Genomic DNA, 19,474 nt, shown 5'->3' on the forward strand with positions numbered 1-19,474 from the left:
AAATAGAAAAGAGGGAGATGAGCTCTTCAAAGGGAAAAGGCGGAATAAAATATATGATTCGCCGTTGATGATGTGGCCAGGATTATTATTTTGAAGACATAGGAAAAGGGGCTCTAGTATATAAATATCAGTCTTTTCTCCGGGGAAGTGACAGGCTAATCTAAAAATGTGATGGATTGAAGAAAAAAAGAAAAAATTTTGGTTAGTTTTGGTAAGGTTAGGTTATTTCTAGCAACAAAAAACCTGGAATGCGGTAACCAATTCATAGCTGAAAAGTGTGAAAGAGAGGGCGTCGGAAAACAGGAAAATATGAAAACTGTACTTTTATCGAACCGTATAATCTAGAACACTGAACAAGTCTGTTCACCGCCATCCATCGTGTCCGATGAAAAGACGAAATGAAACCGGACAGATTTAAATACGAGGAAGGGAGAAGAAAACAGACGAAAAAAGAGTTTCAAATTCACACCACTTTTCGCGGGTTTTTCTCCACACATAAGATGAATATCTCATGTTGGATTGAGGAATTGAAGAAGGGGTCAAGCGTTATTCTATATGTTTCATTTGAAAATTACAAAAAGGGAAGAAGCAGAGGAAGACGAAGGGATGTCCCCCCGGAATTAGAGAGAAATGGGAAAAGATAAGTATCAAAAAGGGCGCGGCGGCCGAATTGTGAGCGGAGCAATCGCGGAACAGTACGTTCCATTCTTCCCCAATTTCCCAATACAATTTCTCTCTTTTCTCAATTCATATTTGCATTTCGGACACGCACGAGGCCCTGCGCTCTCTCTATACTGACCGCACAGATTGTTATTTATTGTCTACTATTTTTGGACGATGCACAAAAGAGCACTGGAACAGAAGAGACCGAAAGAGCGAGGGTGGCGAACTTTGAAACTCGCCGAAACCCGCTGATGTTTCAAGACATTATGACGTAATCAGTGAAAATGACAGTATTGGATTTGTGGGAGGAATGATGAGCAATTCGATGAATGAGAGGAATCTGTGAAGAGTGTAGCCTGATTATTGGAGAAGAATAGTGATGCTTCACAAAAAGTAAAGTAATTTTTTGATAAGTGAAGAGCTACATAAACCACCAGTTAGTTTTATCAGTGCAGTATTTAGATATGAAAGGGTAAATAATAGGAATTCCAAATGAGGGGTGTGGATTTTTATAGGAATTAAAAAAGATTTTTGAAATTTCAGAATAACCTGTTGAGGTGAAACTGTAAATCCAGATTTCAAAAGGTTTTTTTTTCATAGGATCTCCAGAAATAAATTTCCAGTTTTTTTCAGTCAAAAACCGATTTACAAAGACATTTTGAATAATTTTCAAATGTGTTAGTATCTTTCAGAATATTCGTTGTAATTCATTCAGATTCAGGCGAAGAGGTTAGAAAAAATGTACATGGAGCGTACAAAAAGCTAATTTATCATTTTTCAACTGTTCAACTACGATTGTCTGGAAAACAGAACTTTCCTCATCAGTTATATTGATGTGCATATGCAAACATTTCTCCATATTTCTCAAAACGTGATTTTTTGAATTTTCAGCTCGTCCTTGCAAACACATATTCTCTCGCTTTCCAGAAGAACCGAAGTTCAAATATGTACAATACCCAATGATAAATATCTTTCTGCAACTATCAATTGTTATAATGACACAAAACGAAAAAAAAAAGTTGCAAAAGCTGATGTAATCGTGCCAGAAGAAGCAATGAATAGCATCTTCTTCCTCCTCACATCCTCTCTTCAATTCCTCCGTTCGTCTTCCCCATCGTCTGCTTCTCCTTCATCTTAATTGTGTATTTCCTTCAAGTCATGTCCACATATTTTCCTCGCAGAAACCCTCAAACGATTTGCACTTCACATACACACACAAATCTTTTGTGCGATGACTGAGACAACGCGACAATTCGACCTACAAACCGTCCGAATTCATCCTGGAGAGGGAATCGAAAAACGGAAGAGAACCCAACCAGTCGACAAGTTTATAATGAAAGTCAAACACCAAGGGAAAAAATATGATGTTCTGAAAGAGCAAACTGATAAAGAGTGGGCTCATGTACTTGGTTATTGATTAGTTGCAAGCAGCAGAGAGAACCAAATCAGAGAATGTTGTGTAGAGGACTCTATTCCTGACAAAGTCCATAGTTCACTAGACAAAACAAACCAATCAAAGATAGGGAAGGAAGAGGAAAATAATAACTATTGAGGCACAAAATGAGAGAGACAATAAACGAGTTGATAACTGTTATGCTGCCATTATTACTGGTTCTGTTACTTTCAAAATACACAAAAAGTGTGGATCTCGAGTTCTATTTGGATACTGTAAGTTAGATTTGGAGTCATTTGGTTTCTTCTGAATTTACAGTTTTTATAGTTTGGAAAATTGGAAAACTTGTTGTCCTTTTCTCAACTCATTGATAACAGTGATAAGGTCGCTCGTACAGTACCGCTCAAAAGAATATTAAGTTTTGTCTTTTTTAGTTGAAAACGCCCAACTTTGAGAGTGTGCCATAGTAAAACTAACTGTCCCACAAAATAACTTCGAACAGACCAAGAGTAGAACTCCATTTTTGTAGTTGACAACTTTTTTGTAAGGACTATCCCTAGTAAGTTACATATCGTCAAAGTAATTTCTCCCTCAAATCGACTAATTTCAGTGCAAAATAGTGCGATTTTTGAGCTGTCGTCTTAAAATGACCATAACTCTCTAGGACAGGTCCGTACAAAAAAGTTGTAAACTACAAAAATAAAGCTCTACTTTTGATCAGTATAATTCGTTAAAAATTTACTTGATTAGGCAATCAATATTACAAACCAAAACTTAATATACATTTGAGCGGTACTTATGTATTTCTGCAAACTGTAAGCAAACCAATAACTCGAGAATACAGTTGTTTATGGAGACCGGATGAATATAGTTCCAATTTTACACGATTCATTAAATTTACAGCCCGAAGTGATAAAATCTTGGGGATACCCAGTAGAAGTCTACAACACAACCACCGAAGATGGTTACATTCTCCAACTCCACCGTATCCCATATGGTCGAGACGATCCGATTCCATCAGCTAACCAACCACCTCGTCCTGTGATTTTCCTTCAACACGGTTTTCTCTGCTCTAGTTTCGATTGGGTCGCCAATTTGCCTCATCAGAGTGCTGGATTTGTGTTCGCTGACGCCGGTTTCGATGTGTGGTTGGGCAATTTCCGCGGCAATACGTACAGTCGAAAACACGTCTCACTGAATCCAGACAGGGATCAACCATTCTGGGATTGGAGGTGAGAATAAGGAAGTTGGACTAATTAAAGAATTTTCTTCTTTTCAGTTGGGATCAAATATCTCAGTACGATTTACCAGCAATGATTGGGAAGGCGTTGGAAATTAGTGGACAGGAATCATTGTATTATACTGGATTCTCAATGGGAACTCTGACAATGTTTGCGAAACTCTCAGTTGATCCTTCCTTCGGTCGTTACGTGAGTCTTCTGGTTTCAAAATTATCCTTCGCATTGAACATTTTTAGATTAAAAAATATTTCGCTCTAGCTCCAGTTGGAACCATTAAACATGCTCGGGGAGTATTTTCTTTTCTTGGAAGACATTTTGGAGCAAATTATAACGATTATGTCAGCAAATATGGGTCAGACGAACTGTTTGGAAGCTCTTGGTTGTTCAAGAAAGTGGTGAAATATACATGTGGATTGTTTGAAACTCTCGAAGAACTCTGCTCTGACATCACTCTTCTTTTTGTTGGAACAGCTAGTGAGAACTGGAATCAGACACGTGTCCCGATATACATGGCACACACCCCAGCTGGCTCTTCTAGTAGTACAATGGCTCATTTGGATCAGATGTTCTCTTATGGTGGAACACCTGCATACGACATGGGAGAGGAGAAGAATCTGAAAATATACGGACAAAAGCTGCCACCTCAATACAATTTTACAAGCATTACGGATGTTGCCATATATCTTTTTTGGAGTGATGATGATTGGCTTTCGACAAAACAAGACCTAAAAGAAACGTTATTTGCGCAATTGAATCCCCAGATCGTTCAGGTAACAATTTCGAATCTCTGATCCATTTCGAATCATTTCATTAGTTTCCGTTACAGGGAAACTACCGGATTTCAAACTACAATCATCTTCATTTCATTTGGGGAACAAACGCAGCAGAAAAAGTTTACAAACGGATAGTTAACATTGTTTCCGATGACTTGAATTAAATTAATAAATTTGTATTTTCTATTTGCAAAAATCAAAAACAATTCGATCAGGATGAGATTCGAACTCACGCGGGGAAACCCCAATGGATTAGCAGTCCATCGCCTTAACCACTCGGCCACCTGATCACGAAATAAACATCGTCTAGTTTGTGTACACATGCAATCTCTCTTTTTCTCTTACTCTATACGACGTCTCTCTCGAACGGGACAAAAAGAGGGGGAGAACCAGTGTATCTGTGCTTATTCGAGTATATATTGAGATTTCATATTGAGATGGTGGATGCTTCGTGAATTCACTATGGGAGGAGTGGCTAGGTGCTTCGCAGGATGCCGCACAGCTTCAACGATACTGTACTCTGCCGTTGAATCGTAAATCCTATGATCTAGATTTGACATAACTGTCAAAAATTAAATTGAAATCAAGAGAAATACTTTAATCGGAGTATATACTTTTTGAAAAAGCTGGAAAAATGTTTACATTCGATCCATTCGTATTAATTATTTCCAAGAATCCCCATCTACTTGTACTCTGAAACTTGGTCCGAGTGTAACAGAGAATAAACTATGTGAAATTGTCCACAAGACAGAATACTAGACTGCTCATAAAAAACATGGAAGATCGTAGACAAAACGTATTCTCTACCAGAAGCCAGTGGATTTCCAAACGGTCTTTCTCTCCTCTGTCTTCATGCATTCCTGAGAAGACGTCGAGGAGGAGCACACCAAAAAGCACTGCCGATTCGAGTGGATAAACCATAAAAACTTGCTCTCGTGGCTTCTTTCTTTTTCTTTTTGTATCCCTGTTCAAACTTCAACTTTTCCCCCTTCTTTTTACTCTTTTCTCATTATCCAAAATGGCACGAAAGGCTGGTGGATCAGCAGCTATCATGTCAGGCCAACCAGTGGTAGTGGTTAAAAAAAGAAGTGTATTCTGGAGACTCCGTCACGTAGGTCATTCATTTCATTTCATTCACGCCAAGATTCAGAATGAACTCCGCTTTTCAGTTGACAAGACAAGGCGGTCTTCACGTTGGATTGATTCTTCTCTGTATTCTGTATGTTCATGTTGGAGCATTATTCTTCATGTATTATGAGAGTCCAGAAGAGGTGAGACTAAATATAATCTTAAATGGAAGTGTGACTTGTTTAAGGAAAGGATCCATCGGAAAAACACAAAAAAGTTTGCCAGTTTAAGGGAGAACTTTCTGAGCAGTGTGGAACGAGTGAAATTAGAAGATGCGTACGATGAACGAAGAGTCAACGAATCCGTGTCGCGATTAATAGATGAGTATTCGAAACACATGTTTCAGCTTTTCAAAAATCCAGTGAGTCTTTTATATATCTTAGTTAAGCTGGGGAACCGTACACAACAACCCCTCATTCTGAAATTTCAGGTAGCCGCCAACATGTTCGACTGCCTCTTCTATGCAAAATCAAACTACACACCTCTCTGGACAACTGACTCTTCTCTTCTCTTCACTGCAACAACTATCATTCCCGTCGGTAAAAAAATCTAATAACGTATTCTGTGATGTCAACATATTCTCTTTTTTTGAAGGATATGGATACATTGCTCCGTTGACATCAACTGGAAGAATTGTTCTCTGTATTTATGCTGCCTTCGGAATCCCTCTTGCTCTTGTCATGATGTCAGATGTTGGCAAGTTTTTTGCGGATGCCTTCGTCAAGTTCTTTCATGAGGTTTTGAGTCTTGTCTGAGGTTTCAGGAGTAATCAATCTTTCAGAATATCACTGCATTCATGGTCGTTCTGATATTTCTTCTAGTAGCATATTCACTGATTGGAGGGATTGCCTATTCGAAAGTAACCGGAGTCTCGATGATAGAAGGGATTTATTTCAGCACTATAACAATATTCACAATTGGGTACGGAGATATCAGGTATCTCTATTGTTCCTGGATATTCTCAAAAGCTATCATTTTCAGTCCGGCAGTTCCTGTCTACGTTGTCATAGTTTTCATAGTTTTTGGAGTGGCTCTAGTAACTATTGCAAGTGAGTTAGTTTCTCAGTTCTTCCCTAATTCAGATTGTTTTTCAGTTGATGTAGTGGCTGCCAATATCATTCATCACATTCATTATATGGGTCGACAAGTTGGAAAAGCAAGAATTATTGCAGACAAAATGCTCAGTGTAAGGAATAGATTAGGCACAAAGTCTCAGATTTTTACAAGTGACATTTCCATTAATTTGTCTCTCGAAAGCTTCAATCAGTTGAACTGCAATATCAATCAAATCATCTTTCACCTGAGTGCATAGGGTTTTGAAGACTTCGAGGTCAGGGATTCTGGCGCAAGCTTTCTGGAAATAGCGGAGTTCAGAATTAAAAGAGAAAATAGAGAAAGAGAACTCACGTCAGCAAACGTTGTCAGATCATTCCTGGTAACCAATTCGATAGCTTTTAGCCGAGTTTCTACAATATTAACTACAAATTGACACCCATTGCAAATTAGAGTCGCGGCTGGGTCATCCTAAAATCTAATTGAACTAATAAAAGTTTAACCCTGAATACTCACATTCAAAAAAATGATTCCTTGTGAGAAAGTAAGAACTAGAACAAGAATAAAAATGGTTCGAATCATTTCTGAAAATGAACTAAAACAAATGCTCTCTGTTCAGTTTTTATGCTGATTTAGTTGTTTTGTTTTCTCCTTTTGTTCAGTTTGTTGAGCTGTTAATCATCTTTTGCTATCAATCATTCCAACTTGAAGGCGGAATGTACCTAATGAAGTCATTACTTGTTTTCAACTTCAAAGTACTGTTTCCGCTCCAATTTGTTTGTTTTGAAGTTAGATCAGAATGTGGCACCTTCAAGGCGCTTTAAGAGTTGAAAGTGACGCTGTGAGGGTTATTGACAAAAGTGTTCACCAATTACAGATTAACTTCCTCTGAAAACTCTATATGAGATAATAATGACTTCATCTCAAAATACTTTTGGATTCTATCTAAATGGAGCAAAACAAGTTAGTGGCAGAAATATAAGAATAAGTTGCATTTTGAAAAGTCGAAACTGATTCAACCTCACGGCTGTAAGCTGTTTTCTGATTGTCCCTCTTGACTTCCCTTGTAACAATTCAAAAGAGAATTCCATTTTTATTCATGAAAAAGTTTCAAATTCATTTAAAATTCTATGGAGCACTTTTTTGGAGAAAAATTCATTGAAATTAACAAATAGATAGCTGATGGCAAGTGGTCGAAGGGTCTGTGTTATTCTTGATAAATTCCAGAAACTTGTTGATTCCATCTATCACGTCGTTCTTTGCCACATCGCATACTAATTTTATAATATCAAGTTGTGGAGCCTTGTTGCAAACGTACTGAAAAAATAAGACTTTCATTGTTTAATATAAGAATTTAACTCACATCTAGCATCTTAACAAGCTGATCATTAGTTATAGACTCAACCAATGCTATATTTTTCTGAATCAATTTAAATCCTTCTTGACATAAATTGCAGAATGTTTTGCAATTGGAAGGTGGTTGAGCTGTTTGTGCAGAACAGATGACCAATAGAGAAGCTAGTAACAAAAAAGAAAAAATAAGTTTCATTTTGAAAATATACAATTTCAAAAGACAGTTTCAGTTCCTCACTCTTTTATACTGCTTTATTGTTTATGATGTTTTTTGAAATGATCGAAACGTCATATGTTATTCATGACGTACAATTTGGTATGATAGTGCAGAAGAGTTTTGGAGACATGCTCGTTTACTTTGAGCTAGTCTTCTGAGAGCAGCCACTAGATCGTCACAAAGAACAATACAGTCAACGATTGGGAATATTCAAGGAGTATGGGAACAGGAGATCTGGAAATTTTATGAAATGGACTGACTAGTGGAAAACTTACATCCACTGAAATTCCCGACTTCTTTTCTGCCAGTTTTTCGAGTTTTCCAAGAGGTTGATCGAGAATATTTAGTCTTTCTTCCCACCATGAACCAAATATAATGCTTTAAAGTCAGTTGAGTTAGTACTAGGTAGAATTTATTCATTAGGGGGAGATGAAAACATTCGAACAATTTTCTCACTCTTTATATTGACAATTTGTGTGCATCATAATAATGGAAGGATAAAAAGAAAATCACTAGACTAACTGAAATTCAAAATTGAACATTTTTGTCACAGGCATTCATGTATCCACATAGAAGACATGGACTTGTTTGGTCCTTGAATCCTTGAATCAAAGTAACAAGAGCGTTGACTAGATTCTCCTGAAGTACTGTACACAAAGCTTTAACAATTGGAATGTCTGTTGGAGCAGCTTGACATACTTTCTGAAAATTACACCGTTTCTAGAATATATCATGTCTCGATCGTTACATTGATTAGGGATCCTAGATTGTTTTGAGTGATTGATTCCAACACGTTGAGTTGAGTTTGAACCAGTGACAATCCAGTATTGCACAGTTCACAGAGTATGGTAGGAGCATTTGGAGAGCTAACAGAAGGAGATACTTGACACTCTACTACTGTAGTTAGAGTAAGAAGAAAAATGAACACGTACTTGAACATTTTTTTCAGTGACGTTCTCATTCTGGAGAACATTTTATATTATACAGATTTTCAAAAATACAGCTAATAAAACAAGTGTGTTTTTGTGGAAATTCTTGTTGAAAACTTCCAATCCTTGTTTTTTCGAAGTAGATACAGCTGAAAAGGTGAATGAACGTCTAGTCAAAACTTCTACATTCTCAATATTTATTTTCAGATGGCCCAGAAGATCAACATCAATCGTGGGTTAGGGCTCGGAATGGCACAACTTGGTGCATTTGCACGAATGGGAATGATGATAAATGTGAGTGTCTGCGTCTCTCGCTCCTCCCCGCTCTCTCGATCTCTCGCCACTGTATACTTTGTTCTATGCGCGTTGTCCTGTTCCGCCGATCGCTACGAACAAAACTTGTTTGATCGTTATCGTTGGCCAGTCTCTCTTCCGAATATCTTTTTCTATACATATATGAACAAATGTGGGGGTATAGCTCAGTGGCAGAGCATTCGACTGCAGATCGAGAGGTCCCTGGTTCAACTCCGGGTGCCCCCTAAAAACTTTTTGAACTTTTTGTTTCAGGTGAGTGCAATGGGAACGACTGGTGGAGGAGATGCACAAGCAAATGGATCAGTTGGTGGAGAAGGTGGCATAGAAATGAGTAGAAAGTCCACGTGGAAAAGCAAAGATGATGAAGGAAAGACAAGAAAGAGTACTGCATTTGAACCGGATCTAGATTTCGACATGATTGATAACAGACATGTGTCAGGTAGGTGTCTGAAATTGTCAACACAAATGTTCGACTAACATGTTTTCAGGTTCTTCACAATACTTGTATGGTTTCGGTTTTGACAACAACGCGTTCGGTTCGATCGATGCGCAAAGTGATGATGATTCAGTGTTTATGTGACAAGTTTCTTGAATGTTTTGAATTCTTTATTGAACTAAAAAAGGAAATAAACACTAAGTATGAAAAAAGCTATTAGGTGGTTGGAAACTCCAGTCGAGAGGTTAGGATCGTCCTCGAAACTTCCATTACAAAAGTCCTGAAATTTGGAAAAAATCATTCATGAAATTGGTAAAAGAAACTACTCACCCTAGAACATGTGCACTTGATTTCTCCTGGAATTGCGTCGTCGCTAGTAATATTTGAGAAGTCGATACTGGAACACAGCGGCTAAAACTTGAAGTTTGAATTTCAGTGGGAAGTCTGAAACTAACCACATTCTGATATGAATCTTCCATTGCTTTTTCCAAACAACCCTTCATCATTGTCGCCTTTTGATCCGGCTTATTCGCATTCTCAATCACCAATCGAATATAACAAGAATTCAAGGATGGACAGATGTAATCGACATAGTCGTCTCAAAAATATATAGTTCGATTCCAAATTTTCCGAGAGAAAAGAGAAGAAGAAGCAGCATACCTTTCACTATTCCGAATTCCGCAACTCCTCCGAAACATTTAATAGAATGAACAATATTGATTGAGAAAGAAAAAAGAAAAAGAAGGGAAAACATGAATATTACTAAAATTTGGAAAGGTTATTGTTATAAAATGTGAAAGTTGTAGTAATAGCTCGGCACAGATTTCAAAGTGAAACCAGATGGATTAACACTTTCACAGTTGAACAAGGTTTTGGAGAGGGAAGTGATCCTGTCTGTTCTTTTATTCTAAATAAATATTTTATCCAATTAAATAGAAGATCTTCATTGTCTCAAAAAAGGCAATGGTTTACCCGAAATTCAATTTCATTTTCAAGATGGTTATCATTTGCACTACATAGCAATGACACGAATACATCCTTTATTCAGAAAGACAAAGAAGATTTCCTGAAGATAAACGGTTTCATTTTGCTGTGTACTGTAGGCCCTGTTGTTCAGGAAAAGGTTTCTAGATATAATTAGAAAACAGATATGATTGCGAATAGAGCGAATACTCCAGCTCTTTTCCCTCGAATTTTTCCACTTCTAGTAGTCGTTGGTGTATTGGTTTTTGTTTTTACAGTGTTAGTTTTCCTGACCAAAATATTTTTAATTTTGTATCTTTCTCTTGTTCCAGATATACAAACAGTGGTTCCTCAAAATACTTGGACAGAGTCAGCTCTCGATTAAAATATCCAATAAATGGAACTGGATTCTCAAAGCAGTTGATTGATTATGATCTTCACGACTACAATGTCAAAACATATAAAGGATATGTAAATATGTATGAATTGAATGAGAAGGTGAGATATTTATTTTATACTTTCACCAGCATAGACTGATGGACAAACCCCACATGTGTTTTATATTAAAGAATGATTAACAAAATTCAATTTCAATTTTCGTTTTAGGTGTTCAAATTATATGGATATGAAATCGAGAAACCAACACTACCAGTTCCAACTCTTCGAATGATAAACGAGCCAACCTGCGAATTAGTTTTCTCGGAATGGCTTCGAGTATCTCAAGAGCCTCAACCGAAGAATCCTCCGAAATATATTCCATCTGGAGAGTCGGACGCATTCCTACTTTTCGGTTACGCTGCTGTGGAAAGCGTATGTAATTTCAGTTTAGGTTATTGAACAGTAAAAACATTTTCAGTGGTACATGAACGATAAGAATTCGTATTTCGGAGAAAAACCGAAAAACTGGGATAAACTTTCTGAGATGATCACATGGCCGAAGGAAAAACTGGCCGAAATAGCTTATGTCACAGAGTCAGGTATTCAATTCTCCGTTTATTTATTATTTTTTTTGTTTTGAATTTTTTTAGAAATTTGACATCAAAAAAACCAATTTTTGTTGCATATTTAGCTTTTAAAGGGGGACTGAAGTATTCCAAAAATCGAGATTTTTGGAATACTTCAGTCCCCCTTAAATTGAATTCTGACGTATGGTCAAAAATTTCGACGTTTTCAAAATGAAACATTCTAAAAATTTAAATCTTCGTTCAAAATTTAGTTCAAAATACTTTTAAATTTCAAACCCTGGTCCGTGAAAATTTTCGTCCTGGCCCGGCCAGTTGCAAGTATGGTTTATTGTGATTGAAAAAGTATCTTCATGGAAATATTCCAATTAGAGAATTAAGGAATCGTAAGATCATATAACAATATCAAAAATTAGGAATTTTTTATTCAGGTGTGCTGATTTTTAATGGTTACTATTTCTTTGTTTATTTGATTATTAGTCACTCATGTTGAATTAAAGTGTGAACTCCCAGATCTCTGAGCAAAACTCAGATTTCTCTCATTAAAAGCAAAAATATGTTAAATTGAAAATTTCAGTATCTGTGTATAATGCTATGGCGTCTCACAGACTTGACGGAATGAGTGGAGTTGTCATCGGAAGTATGCAGCCATGGGTTGAAGTGATGGCACTGAGAAATGGTTTGTTATCAGAACATTCTAATGAGATTATCTTTCTTCAGGTGCGGAGAAAATTCTAACAGTGGAATACAATCGGTTGACAATTCAAGAAGAGTTCAGAGACAGAATGTCTTCAATTCTTCCGGTCGATTTCGTACAAAACTGGCATACGTGAGTTGTCGCTTCTTGATTTGACAAACTATCCACGTTCAGATACGCTGACAAGTTCGATTTCGCTGCCTCATTTTCATCTATCGAACATTCGGGACTCGGGCGGTACGGAGATCCAATGGATCCCATCGGAGACTTGAGAGAGATGCTCAAGATAAAGTGTATTCTGAAAAAAGGAGGTATTATTGAAACAGATAGGAGGGAATCATTAAAGTTCTTATTTTTCAGGATTACTATTCCTCGGTTTTCCATTGGGTACGGATGCAATTCAATACAATGTACACAGAATTTATGGCCCAATTCGTCTTGCAATGATGTTTTATGGATTTGAATGGCTCAGCACATTTTCTGGAGGTCTCGAAAATGCATTTGATCTCAACTCTCAGCGTCTTCATTCTAACGTGAAATTTGGAATGCATCAATATACAATGGTTCTGAAAAAACTGTGATAATAGATAATGTTTTATTGTTTCTTTGAATTTTAGTGTCTCTTTATGAATATCAATTCCTTTGAATCAAATAATTTTTTTCTGTGAAAAGTTTCAAGAGTAAGTTCTCGAGGCAAGTCAATTTTTTTGGATTCTCAGGAAAAGCTGATACAAGAATTAAAAAATATGAGATGATCAGTGATGTTTATTTTCCAACCCAACAAATGTATTCTTCCTTTTGAAACAGTGTGGGTAAACAAAGGCATGTTAGGTTACTATCACCAAATATGTGTTTCGTTTAACAGTTTTCACTTATTCTAAATTTATTTACATTTGTTTGATCATGTTGTAAGGATCAAACAAGTTTGGCTCGAGAAAGAATTGAACTATTCTGAACTTGTTCCCGTTTAATCCGAATATAGGAGAATATAATTTATTTTCTTTAATCATGAAGTTTACCTGATTCACTTCAATCTTACTGCCGTTCATTTTTAATGATTCTTCGACAAAGATGTCATCTCACTCTTGGAGTTTAGGTTTATACTAAACAACATTACTCGACATCTTATCTTATTAGAAATGAAAAGCAAATCCGGACTTCGACAATCAACAAAAACCATTATTATTTTTTTGTATACCAATGAATGAATAAGCTCATTCAAAAAATATCATTCTTCGATCTCCCCACATGATACATATTCATATCAGAAAACCACATTGAGCGCCTCCCATTTCCTCCATCTTTCGTTCTTTGTTGCCCAGTTGCGCAAACAGAATTCACTTCTTTTCAGTAATTCTCTGCTAGTTTTCAAGCAAGGCTAACAATAATGATCAACAGAGCAAATCCGATATTATGTCCTTCTCGATTCTATCCACTTCTTCTTATTATTGGTCTATTTCTTATGTTAGCAACATTGTAAGTTCAGCCTTTGGATCTGAAACCTTGATTCAGTTTTCGTTGTTTTTTTCAGATTAATACAAGACAGAAATGCAGCAAGGAGATTACCAACTGCAGCTCCGATGGGGAAATTGTCGGAAGCATTGAACTTAAATCTTCCAAAAACTGAATTGAGTCTGAAAGAAGTGCGTGTGAAGACACATCGAGGACTTGTTTCATTAGATGAACTGAATGAGAATGTGAGTTTCACAGCGAGAATCAATTTGAATTCTAATAATTTTTGTTCAGGTTTTCAAAAAGTACGGATACGAGATCATCAGTCCAACTGTTCCTGTTCCAACCCTCAAAATGATCAAAGAACCAACATGTGGAGAGGTGAGCTTGTTGGAAGATAAGAGTATCTTTTCAATGAAAAATTATAATACATTCAGATATTTTCCGAATGGCAAAAAATTTCCGAACAACCACAACCAGAGTACCCACCGAAAGAAATTCCAGCTGAGAGAAAAGATGAATTTCTTCTTTACAACTATGCAGCGGTCAATGAGGTTGGTTTCTTTTCAAAAAAACTTTTCCGAGTCATCAATGAATTACTAGTGTTTTAGTGGTATTTCAATGACAAAAACTCGAACGAAGGAGAGAGACCAAGGAACTGGGATAAACTTTCTGAGATGATCACATGGCCGAAAGAAAAACTAGGAGGACAGGCATATGGAACTGATGGGGGTAATCGCAATGAACGTCTCTTCCATTTCTAAAAAAAAAACTATTTCAGTTTCGATGTACAATGCAATGAAATTTCATCGACTGGATGGGAAGAGTGGAGTTGTTATCGGAAGTATGCAGCCATGGGTTGAAGTTTCAGCTCTTGTTCATGGTAACCTCCGTTTTCTTACACAGTTTAATTATTATTTTTCATTTCAGGCGCTGCCAAAGTTCTTACTGTAGAGTATAACAATCTTACGATTCAAGCAGAGTTTAAAGATCGGATGTCTTCTATTCTCCCTATCAATTTTGTAAAGAATTGGGAAACGTGCGTGGGAACTCTTCTATTGTATCAGCGGCTTTGTGTGAAAACTGATGAATAGCGCATGACAAGATACAGTATTGACCGAAAGTCAATACTGAATAAGTCAATGTTATCGTCGACTATGCGAAAATGATATTCGTTTAGCTGCGCTAAAAATGCTTGAATGGATTTTAGACGAAGATGGCGATATGAAACCTCATTGATATATTTCAGATACGCAGGAACATTTGATTTTGCTGCCTCGTTCTCATCTATCGAACACTCTGGATTAGGCAGATATGGAGACCCAATGGATCCGATTGGAGACCTCAGGGAGATGCTCAAGATCAAGTGTATTTTGAAGCCAGGAGGTTTTTTCATTCCATTTTCACTGAACAAGTTTCAAATCTCTAGGTCTCCTATTTCTCGGTTTTCCACTCGGAACGGATGCAATTCAATACAATGCTCACAGAATATATGGCTCAGTTCGTCTTGCAATGATGTTCTATGGGTTCGAATGGCTTGGAACTTTCTCTGGAGACACTGAACAACCCAATGATCTTACTTCTGAACGCCTTCATTCCAAACCCATTTTCGGGCATTCACAAAATACGATTGTTTTAAGGAAGCTTTAAAGTTACTTCTTTCAATCTCTTATTGTTGAATTACAAGTTAATTTTCATTTTTTTGGATTTTAATTTATATGATATGTATATAGAATATGAATTATTGTTTTAACTCCTTGTGCATAATCTCCTGTATTACCGATAACTCAAAGTAGTTGTGGAATCCTAGCAAACTCGAGCAGCAAATTCACCAAGATTTTCGGAATGCATGAACTTTATTTTATATTTTAGGTTCTGGAATGTTGTTAGCGTTCGTCATGAAAAACGCAATCGCAACAAAAAAAATCACGTTGAAAAAATCTTCAACTCTTCTAGAAAACACATTATTTTTAGCAATGCCACGTTTCGCTACGCGGTACCAACGAAATCTGGAAAAAATAATATTTATAGGAAATTGTATTCATTACACTGCATCTCTATCCAAAGTACTCTATAAATACGTTGAATAATGATAAACGGAGTTTATCGGAAGTCTGCTCGATTTTATCCATTTCTTCTCGTTCTTGGTATCTGTTTCATAATAACAACACTGTAAGTTTTGCGAATTCTGAAATTAAAACATACATTTGTTTTAGATATATTCAAAACCAAAAAGCATCTGGATATTTGTCTAAAGTTTCCTCAAGAAACAGAGTGGTTGAAGAACAAGACTCGGTACAACGGAGAGAAAATCTGAAAAAGGTTCTTGCGAAGACTCATAAAGGACTTGTTTCATTAAATGAGCTGAATGAGAATGTGAGTTTTCCAGTCTTCGGGAATCAGAGTTTTTCAATATTGTTTCAGGTTTATAAAAAGTTTGGATACGAGATTACCAGTCCAACTTTACCTGTTCCAACTCTCAAGATGATCAAAGAACCAAAATGTGGAGAGGTGAGTTGAATTTACAATACTCCTTCTTCTGAATGAAAACTTTTTCAGGTGTTCTCCGAATGGCAGAAAATCTCTGAACAACCACAACCAGAATACCCACTGAAAGGAATCCCAGCTGAAAGAAAAGACGAATTCCTTCTTTACAATTACACTGCGGTCAATGAGGTTGATTTCTTGTCCAGAGAGTTAATGACTTTTTATTCATTGAGCAAATGTTTCAGTGGTATATCAATGACAAAAATTCGGAAAAAGGAGAGAAGCCGAGGCTTTGGGATAAATTGTCTGAAATGGTTACATGGCCAAAGGAGAAATTGGGAGGACTAGCCTATGGAACTGATGGAGGTAACGGAACAAATATTAATCGTTAATTCGTATAATTGCTTTTCAGTATCCATTTATAATGCAATGAAGTTTCATCGACTGGATGGAAAGAGTGGAGTTGTCATTGGAAGTATGAAGCCTTGGGTGGAAATTTCAGCTCTTCTTAATGGTAAATATTTATATAGTTTCACGTTAAAATTTTACTTTTTTGTTTCAGGAGCCGCTAAAGTATTGACTGTGGAATACAACGAGCTGAGGATTCAAGATGAGTTCAGAGATCGAATGTCTTCGATCCTTCCCATCAATTTTGTGAAGAATTGGAAAACGTGCGTAAGGGTTTTGTGCCCATGAAGCTTACTCCTTTTCAGATACGCAGGAACATTTGATTTTGCTGTCTCATTCTCATCAATCGAACATTCGGGTCTCGGGCGGTACGGAGATGCAATTGATCCAATCGGAGATATTAGAGAAATGCTCAAGATCAAGTGTATTCTCAAAAAAGGAGGTATTTTCACTACGTTTTGGCTTAACAAGTATAAAACATCTAGGTCTCCTATTCCTTGGTTTTCCACTGGGAACGGATGCAATTCAATACAATGCTCACAGAATATATGGCTCAGTTCGACTTGCGATGATGTTTTATGGATTTGAATGGCTTGGAACTTTCTCTGGAGACACTGAGCAACCCAATGACCTCACTTCCGAACGTCTTCATTCTAAACCTATATTTGGATTCTTTCAAAACACGGTTGTGCTAAGAAGACTGTAGAATTATCTTTTATGTTTTATATCCATCTCCACTTTTCACTTGATGATGTTTTGTGTTTTTAGAGACAAAATATTTCAGTAAACAATTTCCATTTTTACTTTTTCTTGAAGAGTATCCTTGTTTCTATTGTTTCCTTTTTGTGGAACATTAACTCCGATTTATGTCATCTCTTTTTTCTGTTCGGAACCATAAACTCGCCAACCGATACTAAATATTGCTTTCTCTTTTTTCATTTTCTCTCGTTTCCACTCTTTTTTGTTCAACAATGCCACGAATCTACTTTACCTTTTTTCTATTGTTTTGTACTGTTATCATCGTTTTTTATCTGAACAAAGTGTGAGTTGTCAAATAAATTTCAATTAAAAGATAAACTATATTTCAGATATGTTTATGAGAAGATACTAAGTCAAACATCTCTATGGAACACTTATAGCGGCGGGGAGACTCGGACTATTTTCCAAGATCCTAATATCTTTCTCCGTCAAAATGTTAGAACTCATATTGGGGATATCAGTTTTTTGGAATTCAGAGAAGAAGTAAGTATTAAAAGAACAATTTCTATCATTTTGAAAAAAACAATGATATCTTCAGTTGTACAAAAAATACGGGTACGACTTGACAATTCCTACTTATCCATTCGTTACTGTGAAATCGAAATACGTTATGAATTGCACTTGGGTAACTTCAGTTATCAAATATCTTAAAATACTAAAATGGCTTTCAGGAGTTCTCAGATTGGCTGGAGCAGCAAAAAAAGCGGTCCAGTCGCCGACCGAGAGCATACATTCCTGATGGTGAGCAACGAGATTTTCTGATGAATAAATACAGTGGAGTATCTTATGTAAGTGACTGGGACTGCGAACAACACGTATTACTATTCATTCGGGAGAAACGGTCTTATCGGAATTCCAGAAGTATACTGACGACCGAAAAAAACTCAACATAACGTACAAAAGTTGGGACAACATTGCTGACATTGTGACATGGCATGCGAGAGATGTGCTCAGATTGGTAGATAATATGTCAGGAAGTGAGTTTTTGTAGAATTGAACTTATAGAAATTTAAATATTTCAGTTTCTATGCATTATGCAATGAAACACTATTATCTGGCAGGAAAAAGAGGATTAATTTTGGCAAGTGACCACCCAATTGTTGAAGTTCAAGCAATTCAAAATGGTGAGATATCAAGAAGTCAGAACTGCAAAATGAACTGTTTTAATGAACTGTTCAATTCAAAAGATCAGAGACGAGTCCCCATTATCCGTAATTGTTATTTCAGGTGCATCGCGAATCCTGTCTGTCGGGCAAGTGTCTCGTGAAACTAACGATATTTCGTCTCTCTCCCTCACTGAGTTTGCTAACCAGCATGGAAGGTCTGTTTGAGTTTTGATGAATACCAATTATTTGAATTGATCATTATAGATACAGCCAATCTTTTGATTTTGTTGCAACATATGGAACAATCGAGAGTGTTGGTTTGGGGCGATACGGAGATGTTCTCGATGCATTCGGGGATCTTCAAATGATGGCAATGTTGGGTTGTTCACTGAAGAAAGGGGGATTGTTCTTTTTGGGAATTCCGATTGGAAGGGATGCAGTGATTTTCAATCAGAAAAGAATCTATGGACATTCTAGGCTACCTATGTTGATTGCAGGTAAGTCGGTTCAAACTGAAAGACAAATAAGATTTAGATGGGGTGATAATACGCCCGGGACTATAAATGTATATTCAAGTATAACTTAATACCGACTAATTGGGCATTGATATCCTAGATAACTGTTTTGTGATATTTTCAAGTAATTACTGTTTAGCGCTATTTGGGTTTCAGTCAAGACGCTTAGCAGTTCGGTTCATCGTTTTGTATATAAAATCCCAATTCATGTGCAGACCACATGTTTGTCGAAACTGCCAATGAAATGCATTTTTCCAGAATTTGAATGGATTGGAACATTCGGTGAAGACTTCCAAACATCAACTGAGATAACAGGGCCGGAAATCGACAGATTACATAAGTTCGACCATATGAAAAGGACTTTGGTTTTAAGAAAACTCTAAATTCTCGGGTGTATTTTTTGTTTTGTTTTGTTTAAGAAATAAGTTGATAAGCCGGAAAATATTGTTCACATTACAATAAAGTAGATTCTCTCAATAAATTATCTGTAGGTTGTGGAACTTCATCTATCGTAACTGTTCTGATCTACATGTCTCTTCTTTCAGACCATTATTTTATTAAATATAACGTATTGTTTTTCTGCGAATTTGCTTTTTTGTTGTAGTGTTTTTCAGTATTTTCAGT

At 36.6% G+C, this 19,474-nt stretch overlaps 8 protein-coding genes across 8 annotated transcripts; 5 read left to right on the top strand and 3 right to left on the bottom strand.

Annotated features, from left to right (window-relative positions):
- Positions 1-2,256: 2,256 nt before the first annotated feature.
- On the top strand, positions 2,257-4,234 carry GCK72_017948 (uncharacterized protein; the record flags this gene model as incomplete). The annotated part of the gene is made up of 5 exons (XM_003112737.2): positions 2,257-2,331; positions 2,960-3,288; positions 3,336-3,486; positions 3,534-4,067; positions 4,124-4,234. 5 exons carry the CDS (start codon positions 2,257-2,259, stop codon positions 4,232-4,234), a joined length of 1,200 nt encoding a protein of 399 aa, XP_003112785.2.
- An 854-nt stretch (positions 4,235-5,088) lies between these two features.
- GCK72_017949 (uncharacterized protein) lies at positions 5,089-9,645 on the top strand (the record flags this gene model as incomplete). Its single annotated transcript, XM_053732321.1, has 11 exons — positions 5,089-5,181; positions 5,240-5,341; positions 5,386-5,559; positions 5,629-5,737; positions 5,793-5,935; positions 5,980-6,134; positions 6,180-6,247; positions 6,293-6,384; positions 8,958-9,044; positions 9,318-9,504; positions 9,554-9,645. The coding sequence occupies 11 exons, from the start codon at positions 5,089-5,091 to the stop codon at positions 9,643-9,645; spliced, it is 1,302 nt and encodes a 433-aa protein (XP_053581234.1).
- On the bottom strand, positions 6,397-6,833 carry GCK72_017950 (uncharacterized protein; the record flags this gene model as incomplete). Its single annotated transcript, XM_053732322.1, has 3 exons — positions 6,397-6,552; positions 6,606-6,722; positions 6,768-6,833. The coding sequence occupies 3 exons, from the start codon at positions 6,831-6,833 to the stop codon at positions 6,397-6,399; spliced, it is 339 nt and encodes a 112-aa protein (XP_053581235.1).
- GCK72_017951 (uncharacterized protein) lies at positions 8,350-8,782 on the bottom strand (the record flags this gene model as incomplete). Its single annotated transcript, XM_003112425.2, has 2 exons — positions 8,350-8,523; positions 8,570-8,782. The coding sequence occupies 2 exons, from the start codon at positions 8,780-8,782 to the stop codon at positions 8,350-8,352; spliced, it is 387 nt and encodes a 128-aa protein (XP_003112473.2).
- GCK72_017952 (uncharacterized protein) lies at positions 9,314-10,255 on the bottom strand (the record flags this gene model as incomplete). The annotated part of the gene is made up of 6 exons (XM_003112584.2): positions 9,314-9,467; positions 9,544-9,652; positions 9,700-9,781; positions 9,832-9,912; positions 9,957-10,099; positions 10,162-10,255. 6 exons carry the CDS (start codon positions 10,253-10,255, stop codon positions 9,314-9,316), a joined length of 663 nt encoding a protein of 220 aa, XP_003112632.2.
- A 396-nt stretch (positions 10,256-10,651) lies between these two features.
- GCK72_017953 (uncharacterized protein) lies at positions 10,652-12,704 on the top strand (the record flags this gene model as incomplete). The annotated part of the gene is made up of 8 exons (XM_053732323.1): positions 10,652-10,743; positions 10,797-10,962; positions 11,071-11,274; positions 11,321-11,441; positions 12,004-12,066; positions 12,147-12,255; positions 12,298-12,434; positions 12,484-12,704. The coding sequence occupies 8 exons, from the start codon at positions 10,652-10,654 to the stop codon at positions 12,702-12,704; spliced, it is 1,113 nt and encodes a 370-aa protein (XP_053581236.1).
- An 806-nt stretch (positions 12,705-13,510) lies between these two features.
- On the top strand, positions 13,511-15,225 carry GCK72_017954 (uncharacterized protein; the record flags this gene model as incomplete). The annotated part of the gene is made up of 9 exons (XM_003112469.2): positions 13,511-13,599; positions 13,655-13,820; positions 13,870-13,956; positions 14,013-14,129; positions 14,187-14,307; positions 14,357-14,458; positions 14,506-14,614; positions 14,825-14,961; positions 15,005-15,225. The coding sequence occupies 9 exons, from the start codon at positions 13,511-13,513 to the stop codon at positions 15,223-15,225; spliced, it is 1,149 nt and encodes a 382-aa protein (XP_003112517.2).
- A 439-nt stretch (positions 15,226-15,664) lies between these two features.
- Positions 15,665-19,233, top strand: GCK72_017955 (uncharacterized protein; the record flags this gene model as incomplete). The annotated part of the gene is made up of 17 exons (XM_003112564.2): positions 15,665-15,747; positions 15,792-15,951; positions 16,000-16,086; positions 16,135-16,251; positions 16,308-16,428; positions 16,475-16,576; positions 16,625-16,733; positions 16,776-16,912; positions 16,956-17,172; positions 17,559-17,712; positions 17,768-17,854; positions 17,901-18,017; positions 18,089-18,206; positions 18,252-18,353; positions 18,457-18,550; positions 18,600-18,832; positions 19,109-19,233. 17 exons carry the CDS (start codon positions 15,665-15,667, stop codon positions 19,231-19,233), a joined length of 2,163 nt encoding a protein of 720 aa, XP_003112612.2.
- Between the last annotated feature and the right edge of the window lie 241 nt (positions 19,234-19,474).

This window comes from Caenorhabditis remanei, chromosome V, assembly GCF_010183535.1.
Source record: "Caenorhabditis remanei strain PX506 chromosome V, whole genome shotgun sequence".
Lineage (NCBI taxonomy): Eukaryota > Metazoa > Nematoda > Chromadorea > Rhabditida > Rhabditidae > Caenorhabditis > Caenorhabditis remanei.